At 45.8% G+C, this 19,397-nt stretch overlaps 1 protein-coding gene across 1 annotated transcript in view; it reads left to right on the plus strand.

The window, feature by feature from the left end:
- The first annotated feature begins 7,012 nt into the window (after window positions 1–7,012).
- Window positions 7,013–19,397, plus strand: part of LOC109032472 (carbohydrate sulfotransferase 5) — a 37,437-nt gene continuing 25,052 nt past the window's right edge. The window contains exons 1-2 of the mRNA XM_019044621.2: window positions 7,013–7,615; window positions 12,260–12,353. Coding sequence (XP_018900166.2) covers window positions 12,304–12,353 — 50 coding nt within the window. The 5' untranslated portion in view covers window positions 7,013–7,615; window positions 12,260–12,303. The remainder of the gene's footprint in view (window positions 7,616–12,259; window positions 12,354–19,397) is intronic.

Below are 19,397 nucleotides of genomic sequence, written 5' to 3' on the forward strand. Positions count from 1 at the left end.
AGAGCGACGCCAAGAATGGCACAATTTGGGCCAGAAGGGATTTTTCTGAAACCGGGCCCAAACGATACCTTATGATACCCTAAAACTCTGGTTAAAATTTTAGCTTGAGTATACGCACGGTTTTTGAGAAATGAGGGGGCAAAGTTGCCAAATCGCCATCATTCTGGACAGCATTTCTACAGCAAAAAGACGGGAAAAATGGACGAAAAAGTTACACCTTTGATGGGTTTCGGCTGTAAATGTTCTTATTGGGCCCCCAAGCATTTAACTGTGTTCAGTTTCAAAAATTTTGATCGCACAGTGGTCCAAAGTGGGGAGAAATCGTCGACAAATCATGATTCTTTGTCAAATTTTTAAAAATGGAAATAAAATTGTCGGTCTGCTGCAGTTTTCATGGCTAACAATGTTCTTATCGGTCCTCAATGCATGAAATTGTGTTCAGCTTCACAAATTTACATCGCACAGTGGTCAAAAATGAGGGAATTAGTGGACAAATTAAGATCCTCTGTGAAACTTTTTAAAAATGAAGTGAAACTGTTGGTCCCCAGTAGAGTTTAGATCCCGGAAAAATTCTTTAAATTATTTTTTGGACTGTTTAAATCATTTTTAATTTTTTCTCTCCATTTTTCCTTCTTTTTTTTAAATTTCTGAAAGTTTGCATATTTTATTGAGATAATGCTACAAAGTCTATTCTATAACAACGTTCTATAGACAATACGGTCTGACATGCAGTAATAATTAAGAAAATTAAATACATGAATTTTTCCGGGATCTAAACTCTACTGGGGACCAACAGTTTCACTTCATTTTTAAAAAGTTTCACAGAGGATCTTAATTTGTCCACTAATTCCCTCATTTTTGACCACTGTGCGATGTAAATTTGTGAAGCTGAACACAATTTCATGCATTGAGGACCGATAAGAACATTGTTAGCCATGAAAACTGCAGCAGACCGACAATTTTATTTCCATTTTTAAAAATTTGACAAAGAATCATGATTTGTCGACGATTTCTCCCCACTTTGGACCACTGTGCGATCAAAATTTTTGAAACTGAACACAGTTAAATGCTTGGGGGCCCAATAAGAACATTTACAGCCGAAACCCATCAAAGGTGTAACTTTTTCGTCCATTTTTCCCGTCTTTTTGCTGTAGAAATGCTGTCCAGAATGATGGCGATTTGGCAACTTTGCCCCCTCATTTCTCAAAAACCGTGCGTATACTCAAGCTAAAATTTTAACCAGAGTTTTAGGGTATCATAAGGTATCGTTTGGGCCCGGTTTCAGAAAAATCCCTTCTGGCCCAAATTGTGCCAAAAAACGGTCGTTTTTGGCGTCGCTCTTTATCTTAATTGTATCTAAACGAGACATGTGAGGAAGACGTAAGTGCGCAAAAAATGACGTAGTTTCAAGCAAGACGGCAGTTAGTGACATAATTCCTCCAGGGAGCCAATAAAAGCAGTGTTTTCAAGTAAAATGCCGCCCTCTTCATGCGAATAGAGAATTTGTAGGTGTCTGAAATTTGATGAATTTTGTGTTTGAGCAGAAACTACTGAGTGAACTGAATACAAGGATACCCTTGGTTTATGAATTGAACAATTATTGGAGAAGATATGAAAAAATGATCTAATCTGCTGAAATACATGAGTTTAAATGGGTAATGCCACCAGATGACATCACAAGGCGGTGCATTTTCTCATTTTTAAATCTATTTTTATACTATTTCCCATAGGTATCAGAAAAATATTGTAAAAAATACTGTGGAAGCTCAAAAGCTCTTTAGGCACTTTCAGATGAAGCAATAAAAAATGTGCATGCAAATTCTCTATTTCTAACCTGATAATGTATTTGTTGTGTGTCCAAAATGCAACCACGAAAGCATGCGGAAGATAGCACTTACGGCTGTCTTGCCTAACACTAGCCTGCCTTGCATAGTGGTGAATGCATAGCTGAAGTGCGCTTCAGCTAGAATTGTATTTACAAATGGGTGGTTTTCCTACGAGGATTAAAAATAGACGAGTGGTACGGAATATAACAAAAGAATATGAACTATGCAAAAATGCAAAACGATAATCCGGGTATCGGAACTTGGCTGTTTTGAAAACGCCTTCAAATGCGGCGTGATACCTCACGCATTCCGGAGAGTTCAAATAGTTGTATCATTGCGCCGTAAGAATGTGACGGAAGATTTAAATGGAAATAGCCTCCATGCACGCTGGGCGTGTCGATTTCCTTTGACATTTTTGCAGTGGTGAATGCATAGCTGAAGTGCGCTTCAGCTAGAATTGTATTTACAAATGGGTGGTTTTCTACGAGGATTAAAAATAGACGAGTGGTACGGAATATAACAAAAGAATATGAACTATATGCAAAACGATAATCCGGGTATCGGAACTTGGCTGTTTTGAAAACGCCTTCAAATGCAGCGTGATACCTCACGCATTCCGGAGAGTTCAAATAGTTGTATCATTGCGCCGTTAGAATGTGACGGAAGATTTAAATGGAGATAGCCTCCATGCACGCTGGGCTTGTCGATTTCCTCTGAAATTTTTGCAGTGGTGAATGCATAGCTGAAGTGCGCTCCAGCTAGAATTGTATTTAGCAAATGGGTGGTTTTTCAAATAGTGGTTCAAATAGTTGTATCATTGCGCCGTATGAATGTGACAGAAGATTTAAATGGAAATAGCCTTCATGCAGGCTCGCTACATCCCATCTTGGGCCCTGGTACCAGTTTGAAGGTCCGGGCCCCAAGCACGGAGGGGGGGGGGGAGTCCGAGGGGCATCCTCCGAGAAATTTTAGAATTTATACGACTAATCGGACGCATTTTGAAGCTTCCATAAAGAATTTTTCCATCAATTTCTGCGGAATAATTATGTTTTTTTTTTTTTACTTTCAGCACAAATTACTTGCGAATTGTTGCATTCAAAACATCTAGAAATTATTTTTTTTTTTGGGGGGGGGGGGGCATATGATACTATTTTCAGTTCTATGAGGGCCAGGCCCCCCTGGACTCCCCTTTCGTTTGTCTATGGCAAGGGAGTTGAGCCATGAGCCATTGAAGTCGAGGATGCCCAGACTGGAGACTCTTAGCATCTGACGACGGAAGAAAATGAAACGCAGTTACTAAAAATATCCCTCTGTACTGAAAATCTTGAAAATGGATAGAAATTTTCCAAGAAGTATACTTCTTTGAAAATTTAAGAAGAATTCTACATAGTGCCCCAGCGTGTTTCTGAAATTCTATTCACCTTTTGCGAAATTTTAAGGGTAAATTTTTCCCTTTTTCTTACGAAACAAGGGTTGCATGTGAATTCGTAGTGGTTTTTCACGGGTAACACGGGCCCCCTCCGGGGCCCGGGCCCTGGTACCAGGGACCCAGTATCTCCCCCCCCCTTGTGGCGGGCCTGCATGTTGTTATTTGAGGTTGTCTTAATGTGGCTTTTAATACGAGTTAAAACTTCATTTCAATCCATAGCATTTAATACCCAATAAAACAACAATTTTTTAAAGTGCTACTGAGTGCCATAATATTGTACATCTACACTTTAAAAACTTTTTCATTTACTTGTTCATTTTTTCCAATATGATTCAATACCCACTCAAACCGCCTTGTCATCGTGCAACGACGACGTGTGATTGCAACGGGCGACGCATTTTCTTATCACAAGCGGAAAAAATTAAGAGCGCTCCGGCTGTTTCAATGGCATGCAACTATTCGTGTTCTCGGGACGTCGGTGTTGCATACACAAAAATGTGTAGGCGCTGCGGTTTTCTTAGGCGCAACTTATGGCTAAAGTTGCAGGTTCTCAAGGGTCTGTAACCTGCGTCATCGATGCATCGATGTGGTGGCGAGAGCTTAAGCCGAAGTCTGCGAGCCACCTAATGACGCAAAGCAGGCATGAATCTTAGCCCGAGACCTCCGGAGACACGAGAGGAAAGATGAAAAATAAATTTTAATAACTACTGTCGTTTTTGAGAGGCCCCTCATTAGAAAAGATCCCGAGGACAAGGCTGCCGTGCTTAGGAAGAACGCCGTATGAGCCTTCAGGCGTTGCCAAGTTGCCTTTGATAAAATACGAATTTACTGGCATAGTTATGAATGGTTTTCTTCCAGTTTTTCAGGCAACATTGTTCGTAGTTTAATCTAAAATATCTGAAAATTTCTGGGAAAAAAGTATGCATAACTTCCTTGCAAAAACAACATTTTATCGGAGGAAATTTGGCAACTCTCGAATGTTCATAGGACGTTTTTCCCTAGCACGGCAGAATGAGGAGCTGGCGCGGCGCACGGCGCGGTCGTGGGTTAGAGTGTTCTCAGCTATTTGTTCAAGTTGATCATCTGAGAGCTCTCTGGCGACAGATCTTTGAACCGAATCGCAAACATTCCCACCCGGCCGCGGCAGCCGGCAGCCCACTTGCCATAATTAGCTCATGAGAGTCTTCCTTGCTCCTTGGTGTGTTTACCCCGAACGTTCAAACTAGAAAAACAGTAAGTTTTCGAGGAGCTCTCCACCTCGTGTACTTTTGTCTCCAAGTGACTAATAATCGATTTAACAAGCGCTGATTTCACTCCCTCTCTTTCCATCCATCCACCGTGCATTTCTAAAAACCACTGACAGCTCTCACCTACACTGCCGTGCTAAGGAAGAACGCCTCATGAACCATCTGGCGTTGTCAAAGAACCCCGCACACTTCTTTTAGGAATATGCACCACGATCTATTTCCAATTTTTTATCGCATAAAATTCGTTTTTGGATGCTGATCAAAAGTCATCATTGCGCCAACTTTCTACGAGGCACCGCGTTTTCGCAGTATTTCGCACAGCCCTTTAATAATCTTAACCTCCGCCGCCTCGCCGCGCCGCGCTGACCTCACTATGTTTTGCGCAATGCGTGAAGTATTCCTACAGTCTTGTAGGCGCTATGCGTCTCACGCAGACCGCTGCGCTGTGGACCGCACTGTGTTTGACGCAATGCGAGAAGTATCCATGCAGTCTTGTAGGCGCTAATATGTGTTACGACGCGCCGCGCCGCGTCGAGGGCTTCTCCTTTTCATGTGAAGTCTTCGTTATCATTGCTCTCTGCGGCGCACCGTTCCAAGCCGAATTGCGTGTTTGGTTTCTCTCTTGACTCGACTAATTAAAGGTGCTGTTTCTTGTATCACCGAAAGACGACAATATTAGAAATTGCCATACCTTTACTCTCAGGAAATGAGAGACTTTATGGCCTTTTCTTCTTCGTAATTTTTTTCTGAATCCGATTTTTTTTGATACCTACATCTGAAACGATTTCAAAATTTGCCGCCATGGCCCACGGCACATGTGGCCACCCCCTAAATCCGGCCCTGGAAACCAGAGTGATGACTGTTGTTTCCTTATAATTGTCCATAAGGAATTATTATCGAATTCCTGAAAGTAAAATCTCCCTGTCGCCAAGAGGCCAGTGGAGGGTCTCTTGTCTCTGATCGTCACACCAGAGTCCTGGGCTCTTGGGCACCTCCATGGATTAAAATCTACTAAGTATAGCCCTGTGTCGACTAGTCAAAATGGCGTCAAAATGGAAGCTCAAAGTGAATCGATAAATACAATCTGTTCGCGATTGTTGATCAAAAAATTGCGATGAAATCGCAATTATCGCGATAAATCGCCGTCGATAAAATCGCGATTTTATTGCAATTTAATGCGATGAAATCGCAATTTATCGCGATTTTTTATCCGATAATATTGCATAAAGCTACGTCGATAAAATCGCGATACATTCTCCGATTAAATCGCAATTTATCGCGATCACTGCTACATGGGTTTTGCGCATAGCGGCATCACGTGAGGAGTATTCTGTAAATTTGTTCACTTTTATAACGTGAATGTAAAAATACCTGAGTCCTATTTCCAAAATCTGATTAGAGCGAGCTCATTTAGGGCATATCTTCTGTCGATACCCGCAAAAATCATGGAAATCGGCTCAGTAAAACGCTCAAACGAACTATGACAAAAAATATAAATTTACATTGTTTAAATGGGAGAATTCACAACTTTACCGCGTAATATAAAAAAAAACCTTGGTCATATTTTGAAAATCTGAATAGAGCGAGCTCATCTAGAGAAAATTGCCCGTTGATCGCCGCAAAAATCATGAAAATCGGCCCGGTAGAACGCTGAGCTAACTAAGCGTTACCAGTTATGCAAAATTAGGAGGTCTCGGAGCTTATATTATAGATACTTAGTATAGATAGAGATAGATGATGTGTACCTAGCAGGATGGTGGATAATTCTGCCGTGATAGCGAAGAGAGCCGGTAAGTGCAAAAATGAAGTTTTGAAAAAACTGGCTCAGAAGCTTCTGACAAGAACATTTTATTGAAAGAAGCCTCCGTTCTTTGTCAAATTGCCACTAATCGTCCGGAAGACTCCTGGAAATCGTATGGATGATAAAAAATCGACTGATTTTATTTCCATTACATAAAAAGGGTATTTTTCATTTTCATGCTAGGTTATTGTCAGGCAAGACAGCCGTAAGTGCTATCTTCTGCATGCTTTCGTGGTTGCGTTTTGGACGCACAACAAACACATTATCAGGTTAGAAATTGGGAGAAGAGGGCGGCACTTTACTGGAAAGCACTGTTTTTATTGGCTCTCGTGCACCTGCGGCTGTCTTGAAAAAACTATTTCATTTTTTGTGCATTGACGGCTCTCTCATACATCTTGTTTTCATTAAATTAGGATGAATTTTGCTGTTTTAGCTGTCTCAGTAATTTCATCTAAAAGAGTTTAGACGAATTTTGAAGAAAACTCGATTTCGAAAATTTTGCACTTACGGCTCTCTTCGCTATCACGGCAGAATTTAAATCTACCGGGCTTCTCGGATCGGGCTGCGTCAGCGCGCTCTACCGTACTTCTGACGAAACAATGCTAAAATTAATTTTTGAGTGCCCACGCTAGAGCGCTGCACCATTTGCTGGGAACTCAATGAAATCGCGCACAGATTTTAGCACTGGCGGGATTCTATGTGGAGTGTGGAGTATCCTTACACGTAGTGTATTTTAATCCATGGCACCTCCTCGCTCCTCCATCCTCGGCTGTGTTTATTTTCCTAACTCGTCCCCTCTGTTAATTTGAATCATTTTGAATGCTGTAGTGTATTAGTGTATTTGTGCTTCCTCAATAACTATGTGAATTTCAAGAGAGCACTCTCTCTCTCGCAATTTTATCTTTCCTTTAACAATCTTTTCCCTGTCATCATTATTATAATTTAATTATTAAAATTGAGACAACCTAACCTATGACTGTGCTGTGGGTTAACAAGTGGATTTAATTTTTAAAAAAGAATATATTCCTCCTGGCTGTGCTATTTATTTGATAACAGTATCCTGTAGAACCCATCTTTGCTAGTATGGCAATCCGAAAGAACTTCCAGTAACGTGATTAAATCGACTACAGTATGCTGGGGAGTGGGTGAAAGGCTAAGCGTTCTCTACTATCCTCGAGTTGAAATTACAATTCTACCTTCTCACTGAGATGTCTCGTTTCTGTGTGTTCCACATCATTATTTGTGGGATTTTACTCTTAAAGCAGCCAATGTGTTCATGACGCCCCCCGATAATCTGCAAATCGATGCCTGGGTAAGTAAGACTCCTTTGCAAAACAATACAATTTTTGTAATCGCATCCGAAGATTTATGACTGCAGAATGGAATGAGATAGGTGACAGCGACCTTTTGCTTATGTGACAACCTAGTTGGGTACATTAGTGACTGTGTAGCCTCTTATTAATCAAATTATATGATACTGCGATCACCTCACAGATTTAGCTCTGGAGCGTAGTCTGTGAATGCAATGAATTTCAGAAATTATGACCTCACCCAGGCCAGTTATCAGCGTTTAAATTGTATGGCTTAAAATTTGAACCAAATCTTTTCCCAAAACAGGATGTAGTCAAAGTGTATCCTTACCCACCAAGTACCTACAATTACTTCAATCAAGTATTAATGCTCCAAGTTTTGTTCAAGATGTTTGACAGTCAATACGTCCAAATATATTCAGATCCAATTTTTACAGTCATCAAACAAACTATTCAGGGTTTAATATTGGTTATCCAGTGGCAATGGTAGCTCTGGAAATTTCACGGAATTTAGAGGTCAGGATTTTTTTTGCTGAAGCTTCGGAAAATTCAGCAAATTTTGAATTCTACTATATTATTTTTTATCACTATATTTGCAATCCTGCTTGTATGTTTTTGACATCTGTGGGCTGATTATTGAAATTTTGTGTTTGTGGTGCGGACATCGGCTAAACAGCGGAGCGTGATGGTCGGCTATGTCTTATGGCTGCTTTGTCAGGTGGTATGGACGACAATCTGTCGGAAACTGGAGATATACCTTTAGCTTGTTGTGAACTCCACCTGATAAAGGGACGATAAAGAAGCATCAAGACATAGCCGACAAATCATGCTCTGCCGCTTAACCTATGTCCACCTGACAAACACACATTTTCAATAATCGGCCAGCTAGGATGTTCCAATCCAACCCATGGAAGCTTGACTGAGCCAGGCTCGAGTGGGGCTAAAATTCACCACCAAAATCTGGAAAACTCAAACAGTGCCTGTTTCAGGAAAATAAGCTGATCCCAAGATAAAAAATCAATTTTTAAGCAAAGTCATGAATATGTCCTCTTGAAATCTTCTACTGACAACACCAAATTAGGAATGACATTTTCCGAAAATCTTCAGAGAAATATTCACGAATGTTTAAAAAAAGTCGCATTTTACAAGTTGGCACAGTCTCTAAATACGGTGTCTTTCCATAGCACAGCCGAATGAGTTGGTGTGAAAGGGGGGGGGGGGGGCTGGGGGAGGGTTTCAAATGTAGAGCACCCTGTCTTTATGCATAGAGAAAAAAAGGAGGTGTTCGCATTTCGGGCATCTTGGATTTTTTTGATGATGTAGGTCGGTACAGCGACTTTTATCATCAATTTTCTCGGAAATGGTGTAATGTATGGAGAAAAGTCATTCTATAAAAAGTGCTTGAAATTATATCATGAGTTGATTTAAGCAAAAAAAAAAAAAAAAAATGGGACATTATGGTTCGCTTTTCATACTTCGAATTCCGGATTTCGCTGGCTAGGTTGTACCGACCTAGGTACGTTACAGGGTAAACAAACCTCAAGATGCAAACACCTCCTTTTTTTTCTCAATGGTCTTTACGTACGAAGACAGTGCAAGAATGTCGGAGGAGAGGTTGCCCAAACAAGTTTTGGACCGGGTACCACCTGGGAAGAGGCGACGGGGACGCGACGTCCCGTAAAGGGGTGACGGCCGGGCGTTGACGAAGAGATATTGCGGTGTCAGTTGCCCGATGATAACCTCTGGGAGGGATAGGCATATGTAGCGTTTGGATATCGCAGAACGCCAGAGTGCGATGTAGTAGCGACTCTTTATTTATATATGCATATGTACATATATTGGACCGCGTTAAACAGGAAGGAACCAAGCCACATCAGCTACTGCCAAATTTAATCGGCTGATTTAATTTTTTACATGAAAACAGTTGTGCGGATTTTTTGCAAATTTCAGTGAATTTCCTCCATAGTACGAAGCAAATTCCTTAACATTTTCAAAGGGATCCGCACAAACGTTTTCTCGTAAAAAATTAAATTGCCCAGTTAAAATTGGCAATAGCTGATGTGGCTCGGTTCCTTTCTGTTAAACGCGGTCCTATTAAAGCCCATATCTGCATTGGGCAGCTACTGACACGTATGTTTATACTCTAAAATGTGCCCGAAACGTTATAGTCCCTTACTGCAAAATAAAGTCCATTTCGATCTCATTAATTTAATCGTATGAAGATGGGCTTATAATTTGCACCTCGTCTTCAACCGTCAACAGAATTCCCAAGCCTCCTTGAAAAAACAACGGAAACGCGATGCTTTCCAGATGGATCGTCAGTCGTTTTTACATGTGAAGCATATGAATACGCGTCCTTGCGTGCAGTCTAGTTAAGTACAATTACATTACGAAATGGGATAAAATCGTCGGGGCTCTCTTAATTGCAGCTTTCTTGGTCAGCAATTCTTTTTTCTCGCTGTAATGGAAACACGCTACGTGTGCGAAGTGTGACCTAAAGCGTAGTTCCGCGATTTTGATTGTGAGATCCTCAGAATCGCTCCTCGAAAGACTATTTTCCGCCATCGTGTGTGAGCAGGCGCATGCTCATACGTCGAGTCTGCTGACGCTCGAAAACGCTAATGATTCCGAGAACGCCTACAAATGTTCTGCTAACTATCTCCTGTCCTATGTTCCATTAATTAAGAAAATAAGCGATTTTGTGTTCTGGCGAAATCTGGGTATCCATACCAAGAAATGCCCTTTTTGCACGCAGCGTACCAATTTTTAAGGAACAGTCGTGATGAATCACACGGAATTTAGAATAAAAACGATGACTATTCATCTTTCGAAAAACTGAAATCAGAATAATGCGACAGGAAACGTATACATATAACATCTCAAGCCTAAATACGCGTATATAATTTACCAACGTGAGCTGCCTTCAATTTAGAGAGTATGCAATCCGCAAATGCGTGGACCCCCTGTGCGTGCCGGCCGGCACCCCAGGCCCCTGGGCTGTAATCCGGTCCTGACTCACAAGTTATTCTATAGATCACAGGACCATCAAATTCGGATTTCCGGGGGCCGATCGCGATGGAAAACATCTTTTTCCTAACCTTTGTGACTTTATTTCTATCAGCTAGTCTCTGTCCAAACACTGCGTCAAACTTTTGCTCCCAAGAACAGACTGTTTGCGCCTTGGCACTTTCGATTAATATGCAATGAGTATTAACTGTCTCGTTCGAAGTCAGAAGCGGATCCTGCAATCTGGCAACATCGGGTTTCCTCCATTTAAACCTATGTTAAAGGGAGCCGGGCATGGATTTTCGGGGGAAAAAATCGAGAAAATCGTCTTTTGGGCTCATTTTTTTCTGCACATCCTCACAATCGAAACAAGATTAAGAACAGTTATTTCCAATGTCTAGTTCGGGCGGGAGAAACTTTTAAGGCAGTGAAGGTCAAGGCGTATTACCATTTAATTACCTGTCAACTGTTTTTCTTACAAATCAAGTTTTCCTTAAGTCAGTGTTTTTCAAACAAAACGTACCTTTCCTCAGGTTCTAGTGGGTCTTTTTTCAAAAACTTTTTTTTGTTTGTCTCCTTGTACTCTTCTGCATACGTTGACGTAGGCTTTTCTTGATAAACGATTTTTCAAATTTTGAGGACACTTTAAAGTAAATATTTTTGAAAAAATTAGGCACCTATTACCGAATTGAAAAAATTCATAAAAATTCGAATTTTTAAAATTTTGGAAAAATCCCGTGCTCAATTCAGTCTTAAGATATCACAAATCCAACAAAACAAACCGGACGAAAAAAGACCAAGTAGACTTTGAGGGAGAAAAAATAGAAGTTGGCTAAATTAACATGGGCTAGCATACTGCCGTGCTAAGGAAAAAGGCCGTATGAACATTCGAGAGTTGCCAAATTTCCTCGAATGAAACATGTGGTTTTGAGGAAAGTTATGCATATTTTTTCTTAAAATTTCAGATAAATAGATTGAATTGTGAACAATATTTTCTGGAAAATTTGACGAAAAAATGTTCACAATTTTTCCTGGAAATTCGGTTTTTATTGAAGGAAATATGGCGACGCCTGAAGGTTCATACGGCGTTTTTCCTTAGCACGGCAGCATAAGAGGTCCGACTCCCCTTAAGTCCCCATTCTTGTCGGAGCACCTGGCCCCCATAGAGAGAAAAAAAGAGGGGTTTGCATTTTGGGCATCTTGGAATTTTTTTGATGACGTAGGTCGGTACAGCGACATTTATCATCGATTTTCTTGGAAATGGTGTAATTAGTGGAAAAAAGTCATAATGTAAAAAGTGCTTGAAATTATATCATGAGTTGATTTAAGCAAAAAAATAGGACATTATGGTCCGTTTTTCATACTTCGATTCCGGATTTCGCTGGCCAGGTTGTACCGACCTACGTCATAGGGTAAACAAACCTCAAGATGCAAACACCTCCTTTTTTTCTCTATGCCTGGCCCCTCCAAGAATCGATACATTTCCATAGGTTTAAATGGAGAAAAGCATTGTTGCCAATTCTGTTTCTGGATCCGCCAATGTTCGAAGTTGCGCTCGGCTCCTTTATATTCGGGTTGGAGCCAACAACCGTGCAATTATTATTTTTACATGCTCACGATGATTTCTCCTTCTTTTCCAGAAAATGAAAGGGAGCGGTGTGCGCCGGAAACGAGCGTGAACGCCATGTCAGACTTGGCAAATGGATTGAAATCGCCGTTGCTCAGTCACCCCAAGTAAGAATCCTTTTTTTTCACATTATTACAACCTTTCTGACTCCTCAAATGAATCAGTGAGAACGGAAACACACCAACTCGGTAACTTTAAAACACTCAATTTCCATTAAAAACAGCTAATTTACATAAAGGTCATTGAAGTTAGTGCGTCTGTTCCAACTTGGACCTTTAAAGTGGCCATAAGTACTTGTCTTTTGGCAGCAAAAATCTTTTTCTTAGACTAACTTCTTCACCTACTGTGCAATTTTGCAGGGCCGGATTTACTTTTTTGCCGCCCCCTTCTCATTCATTTTGAAACACCAATCAAACCATCAAGTGAACGTGCTGAAGGGGGAGGGTTGCATAAAACGCGTTTACTCGTGTTGGACACATTTTTTTGCGAAAGCCCTGTCAACACTTCTAGCAAAAGTTCACGGAACTCGGCGCGAAAGTTAAGTTCCGTAAACCTATCTCTGTGTGGACAAGGCCTTCCAATTATACGTAATGAACGAAAAAATTATGAAGGAACAAACATAAATGTGGTTTAATAAGTTTAACTTCCGCCGCCGCGTCGCGCTGACCGCACTGTGTTTGACGCAATGCGTGAAGTATTCATGCAGTCTTGTAGGCGCTACGCGTTTCACGCCGCCCGCTGCTGACCGCAGCGACCGCACTGTTTTTGACACAATGTGCGAAGTAGTTATGCAGTCTTGAAGGCGCTAATATGTGTTACATGCCGACCGCCGCGCCGAGGGTTTCTCCTTTTCATCTCAAGTTCTCGTCATCATTGCTCTCTGCGCCGCGCCGTTCCAGGCCAAATTCTGTGTTCTGTTTCTCTCTTAGTCTTAACTCGACACAGAAAGGTGCTGTCTATATCTTAGAAAGACGACAAAATTGGACATATATACTTTCGGGAAATGAGAGATTTTGTCATCTTTTCTCGTTCGTATTTTTTTTTTTTTTTTTCGGAATCCAATTTTCTTTATAGCTACATTTAAAAAAAATTGTAAAATTTGCCGCCATGGGCCGCGGCCCATGTGGCCACCCCCTTAATCCGGCCCTGCAGTTTTGTGTGTGTGTATTAATTTTTTTCTTTTTTCCGAGTTGGTGTGTTTTCGTTCTCACTGATTTAATTTTGATCTCTTGCCCGAGTTATTGTTAAACAAAAAGTCGAGTGCCCAGTTTGCTGATCGCAAACAACGGTTATATGGAGCTGGCTTGATCAGGGAAGAAGGGGGTGGGACTGTGAGGACGGTTAAGCGCAAGATTATCTCTCGTGGTATCTTTAAAGTGTAAAAATTGGAAAAAGAAAAACCGGCGCGGATGTGGTTGTGTGGGGAGGGGGGGGGGGGGGGGGGGGGGGGGGGGGGGGGGGGGGGGGGGGGGGGGGGGGGGGGGGGGGGGGGGGGGGGGGGGGGGGGGGGGGGGGGGGGGGGGGGGGGGGGGGGGGGGGGGGGGGGGGGGGGGGGGGGGGGGGGGGGGGGGGGGGGGGGGGGGGGGGGGGGGGGGGGGGGGGGGGGGGGGGGGGGGGGGGGGGGAGGGGGGGGGGGGGGGGGGGGGGGGGGGGGGGAGGGGGGGGGGGGGGGGGGGGGGGGGGGGGGGGGGGGGGGGGGGGGGGGGGGGGGGGGGGGGGGGGGGGGGGGGGGGGGGGGGGGGGGGGGGGGGGAGGGGGGGGGGGGGGGGGGGGGGGGGGGGGGGGGGGGGGGGGGGGGGGGGGAGGGGGGGGGGGGGGGGGGGGGGGGGGGGGGGGGGGGGGGGGGGGGGGGGGGGGGGGGGGGGGGGGGGGGGGGGGGGGGGGGGGGGGGGGGGGGGGGGGGGGGGGGGGGGGGGGGGGGGGGGGGGGGGGGGGGGGGGGAGGGGGGGGGGGGGGGGGGGGGGGGGGGGGGGGGGGGGGGGGGGGGGGAGGGGGGGGGGGGGGGGGGGGGGGGGGGGGGGGGGGGGGGGGGGGGGGGGGGGGGGGGGGGGGGGGGGGGGGGGGGGGGGGGGGGGGGGGGGGGGGAGGGGGGGGGGGGGGGGGGGGGGGGGGGGGGGGGGGGGGGGGGGGGGGGGGGGGGGGGGGGGGGGGGGGGGGGGGGGGGGAGGGGGGGGGGGGGGGGGGGGGGGGGGGGGGGGGGGGGGGGGGGGGGGGAGGGGGGGGGGGGGGGGGGGGGGGGGGGGGGGGGGGGGGGGGGGGGGGGGGGGGGGGGGGGGGGGGGGGGGGGGGGGGGGGGGGGGGGGGGGGGGGGGGGGGGGGGGGGGGGGGGGGGGGGGGGGGGGGGGGGGGGGGGGGGGGAGGGGGGGGGGAGGGGGGGGGGGGGGGGGGGGGGGGGGGGGGGGGGGGGGGGGGGGGGGGGGGGGGGGGGGGGGGGGGGGGGGGGGGGGGGGGGGGGGGGGGGGGGGGGGGGGGGGGGGGGGGGGGGGGGGGGGGGGAGGGGGGGGGGGGGGGGGGGGGGGGGGGGGGGGGGGGGGGGGGGGGGGGGGGGGGGGGGGGGGGGGGGGGGGGAGGGGGGGGGGGGGGGGGGGGGGGGGGGGGGGGGGGGGGGGGGGGGGGGGGGGGGGGGGGGGGGGGGGGGGGGGGGGAGGGGGGGGGGGGGGGGGGGGGGGGGGGGGGGGGGGGGGGGGGGGGGGGGGGAGGGGGGGGGGGGGGGGGGGGGGGGGGGGGAGGGGGGGGGGGGGGGGGGGGGGGGGGGGGGGGGGGGGGGGGGGGGGGGGGGGGGGGGGGGGGGGGGGGGGGGGGGGGGGGGGGGGGGGGGGGGGGGGGGGGGAGGGTCCTGTGGTGTGATGTGGCTTGGTTCCTTTCTGCTAAACGCGGTCCATTTAAGTACGGTGGGAAGGAAGGACGGGACAGACCAAATTCGGCCCGAGGGTCTCTAAAATATATTGTCTCTGTGCTCAACGAGCCGGTGAGCTTCGACTTTCAGACGTTCAAAGCCTGACCTTTGAATCGCCCGCCCCCTCCAGCCCTCCACTACCCCCGGTTATCTCCAGGAAAATATTCAAGTGATTAATGGAGTAAGCTTTCCATCTCAGTTTTGTCAAATGCCACCAGGTCGCGTCGCCGCACAGTGAACCGAGTCAATCCCGGAGCTCAGACATAATATTTCTGACTAAAACTGGAAATTTTGATGTTTCTCAAGTCACATTTTAAACTTGAAGGGGTGTTTATGATGCCGCAATCACACGCTGAATGTGGGAGCTGAATGTGGCTTGAAGGTGGAAGTCATCGGCCCGATGCCTGAATTTTGCGCGTGACGCGCAAAATTCAGCAACGATTCTCAGCAACCATCGGACCAATTTTGAATTTGTTTGAACTATTCGAGTAGATTTGATACACATCTGAATGAAAATAACTCGAATTTGCTAAATTTCAGCCGTTGGGCGATGACTGTTGACTTCCACATTCAGCTGCTAAATTCAGCGTGTGATTGCGGCATAAATGACCATTTTACGAGGAAACCAATCGAACCACTTTCAGAAGCTCAAAATTTAGTATAAACGAAGTTAAAAGCTTTTAAAGTTTCGAAAATTTGTCCGGCCTCTCTCATTGACTCGATCCACTGTGCGCCGATTAGGAAAAAGTCGGGCGTCGCCTCAATTCGTCATTTTTCCAGTTTTTCCTAGACCTCTATTCTGTCATGCCGGCGAAGAACGCCGTATGAATGTTCGAATTGTTGCCAAATATCCTCCGATGAAATATTTATTTTTGAGGAGATTACCCTCGCGTCTAGCTCTCGCAGAATTTCTTCAGAACGAGGTTTTTTGAGCGCTAAATTTTCATTTTACGAATTATTTGTGGTACAAGCTCATGCAAACTTTTGTAACAAAAGTATTCCTTACTATTACTCGGAAAACTCTTTGAGGAAAACTGTACTCTGCATTGGCGGATCCAGCAAATTGGCAACATTGTCTTTCTCCATTAAAACCCATGAAAATGTATCGATTCCTAGAGGGACCAGGTGCTCCGACAAGGATCGAGTATTTAACATAGGTTTAAGTGGAGGAAATCCAGTGTTGCCAAAGTGGAGGATCCGCCTCTGTCTGATGGTGACATCGTTTATCGTCATCCAGGCGAAAGGCATCACACGATAAACCCGTCATGCAGTCAAATAGGTACATGTAGCTATTTGTTGCATTTTTATGAACTTGAAATTAAATTCTTTCGCCCGAAAATCTTCTCTATCCGGGATTCTCATTCAAAATCGCTTTTGTCTGGTGAAGGTGCTTTCAAGGCAGCTGTTTAGCATTTATATCGAAGGTTTCGTAATCGAAATGCACCCTTCAGTGCGCCTGCGCACCCTCTCGATCACTACAAGAAGGTAACCGGAACTCTGTCTCACTCTGGCACTTTCGTTAGCGTTTCGCACTACTTCACGGCAGTGGCGTGGCGAGATTTGCGATTTATCGATCGATCTGCCATTTAAACCTATGGAAAAGGATCGACAGGTTGTCCGCAACAAACACCTTAATAATCGATTCTTTACTATAGCTTCAAACGGAGGAAAAACTTTGTTTCCAATTTGCGCTACTCACCACTGGGGCTTAATGAGCCTTCGCCATAATCTGCACAGCACCTGCATTCCTTTTAATAGTGAGCATTTGCTGATTTTAAGTTCAAGCCAGCACGAGTTTCAGCGCGCTTTTTAACCAGCACTCTAACAATATTTGTACCATATTTACACTTTATATGCAACCAGTAACCAGCCACCGTTCATGGAATTCAGGAGACCCCTTTCCCACTTCCGAATATCATCAGTTGCGGATCCAAGTTTGAAGGTAGTTTGGCGAGCAGTCGGAAAAAGTTACCCAAAATTCCAAGTATACATTTGGGGGCTTACTCGGAATTTCTTAGAATGTAGAGGAGTCTACTTGGAATTGTTTCGGAATCTGGAGTCTACCGGTGGCGTGGCGTGCCTTGCGATACATCGATTGACTTGTCATTTAAACCTGTGGAAAAGAATCGATAGACAGGATGTTCGCAACGAACACCTTAGTAATCGCTTCTTTACCATAGCTTCAAATGGGGTAACGTCGATAATCGTTCATTCACACCTCGCCTTTAGAGTCTACCCTGAGTTGTCTAGGAATCCAGAGGGGTCTACAGATTCTTCTGGACGAATGACGAAGTCTCGCATTAAAAAGAAGAAAACACGCAACATCGCAATGTGTATAAGCCGTAGCAGTCGTGTACGATGTACGTCTTACTAAAGTATTGTATTTCATCGAAAGTCGTAAAAGTTGTCCCTGACGTCATCAACATTTTAACGTTTTTCCGTGCTAGACATAAAAAATACAGAAATGCAGTATTTGTCTAGCCCTCGAACATGGGTGTTTATTCCTCACTGCTCGTGGTGGATGGACAATATCTGTGTCAATAAAATGACAGTTGTTCGCTTATTTGCTTGATAAAGTGTCAACAAATCGTTGCACTCGCAACACACATACGGCTGCAAATTAAGCACAGTAGCATTCATAGGATTATTGATTCCCGAGCTAATCAGCATTTGGACTACAATTTGCAATTAGGAACAACTATTTCTGGCTTGTTATAAAAGCAACATATGAATGTGCAATTATTATCCCCAAGTAGGTATAACTTTTTCAAATAAGATCCGCATCTCAAAAATCGCGCTGGCGGTGTTGTCGTTCTTTCACGAGGGTTACGACATATATAGAGTCGTAATGTTAATGGGAGAGCTGGCGACATGCTCTGGCCGACGAGTTCCACCCCCCCCACCCCACCCTCGACTGACAATAAGTGGGGAATTTGGGGGGTTTGGAATACCTTCCAGCTTAGAGGGGGGCCGGGGGACCTCCCCCGAAAAATGTTTGAAATTTTAAATCTATTTGGACGCATTTTGAGGCTTCCGTGACGCAGGTATTCCATCAATTTCTGCGGAAAAATTAAGCTCCTTTTTTAATTGTCAGCCTGAAATTCCTTCAAATTGTTGCATTCAATACATTTAGAAAATTTTAGAAATTTCAACTCTATTTGAATGCATTTTGAAAGTTCAAAATGCCTCCTTTTGGCCTTTTCTCATTTTCTATCTCTTCTTTTCTTCATCCTCCTCCTCCTTTTTTTCTTTCGCCCCTCTGGCTACGTGCCTGACTTCTCTGTATGATTTGTGATTCGTCGGCTGTGTCGCATGCAGAAGCGTCAATCATCAGATTTAGAGCAAATTTTGTCACGCCGCGCGCCGCGCCGTCAAAATGACGCTGCCATGTCGCGACGCGTCGCGAACCCAAACAAGAGTGTTGACAATGAATCGTCGACGCCTCCTGCTGATCGTCCCTCGACTTCTCCAGAGCTTGAGGCTCCTCTCCACGCACATACAAACAAGAGAAACACAAAGTGTATAATACCACCAATCAAATATGGCGGCGACTCTGAGAGGAGTAGGGGAGCCATTTTGACGCCGCCATTTTGAGAAGGACAGAATTTTCCGGAGAACTAATGCCAGAATCGTTATTCCTCGGCCCAAAAAACCGTTGGATGCCGGTTTTCGTCCCAATCTGTCGACGAAAACGAAGATGTCAAATTCCCGTTATTTTGAACTTTGACCGGCCGCCATTTTGTCAAAAATGAAGATTTTGACTTGCGATTTGCGCCAAAATGTTTCTTTTTTCTATCCTCTTTCGATTTAAGTGTCTCAAAGGGGGGGTTGCCATTTGAAAAAAAAATTTGGGGTCCGCAGCCCCTCCCCACGGGGGGCCTTAAATTTTTTTATTTTTTTTGGGGGGGGGGGGCAATAGTAGCTAACATTGGTCGATGAACATCTCCAAAATTTCGTCTCAAAATATTAATCAGGTAAAATTTTAGATGGGGTGGAAGGGACTTTTAGGACATCCTGTATGACTGAGTCAATCAGAACGGTCCTCCAGTGGCCATATATATTCTCACTATGAAGGTATTCTAGCATAAACTGGAGGTTTGAGATTAGCTCATCAGTGAGGCTATTTTGTATATCGTGTTTATTTGCTGTGCGCCAGACCAGTTGAACGACACTTTTCAATGAAGAACTATTATTTTCGGCTCATTCATGAGAGCACCCATCCCCATGGAGAAACTAGTGGCAGTAACGTTGCTTC

This window comes from Bemisia tabaci, chromosome 2 (assembly GCF_918797505.1).
Source record: "Bemisia tabaci chromosome 2, PGI_BMITA_v3".
Classification (NCBI taxonomy): Eukaryota; Metazoa; Arthropoda; class Insecta; order Hemiptera; family Aleyrodidae; genus Bemisia; species Bemisia tabaci.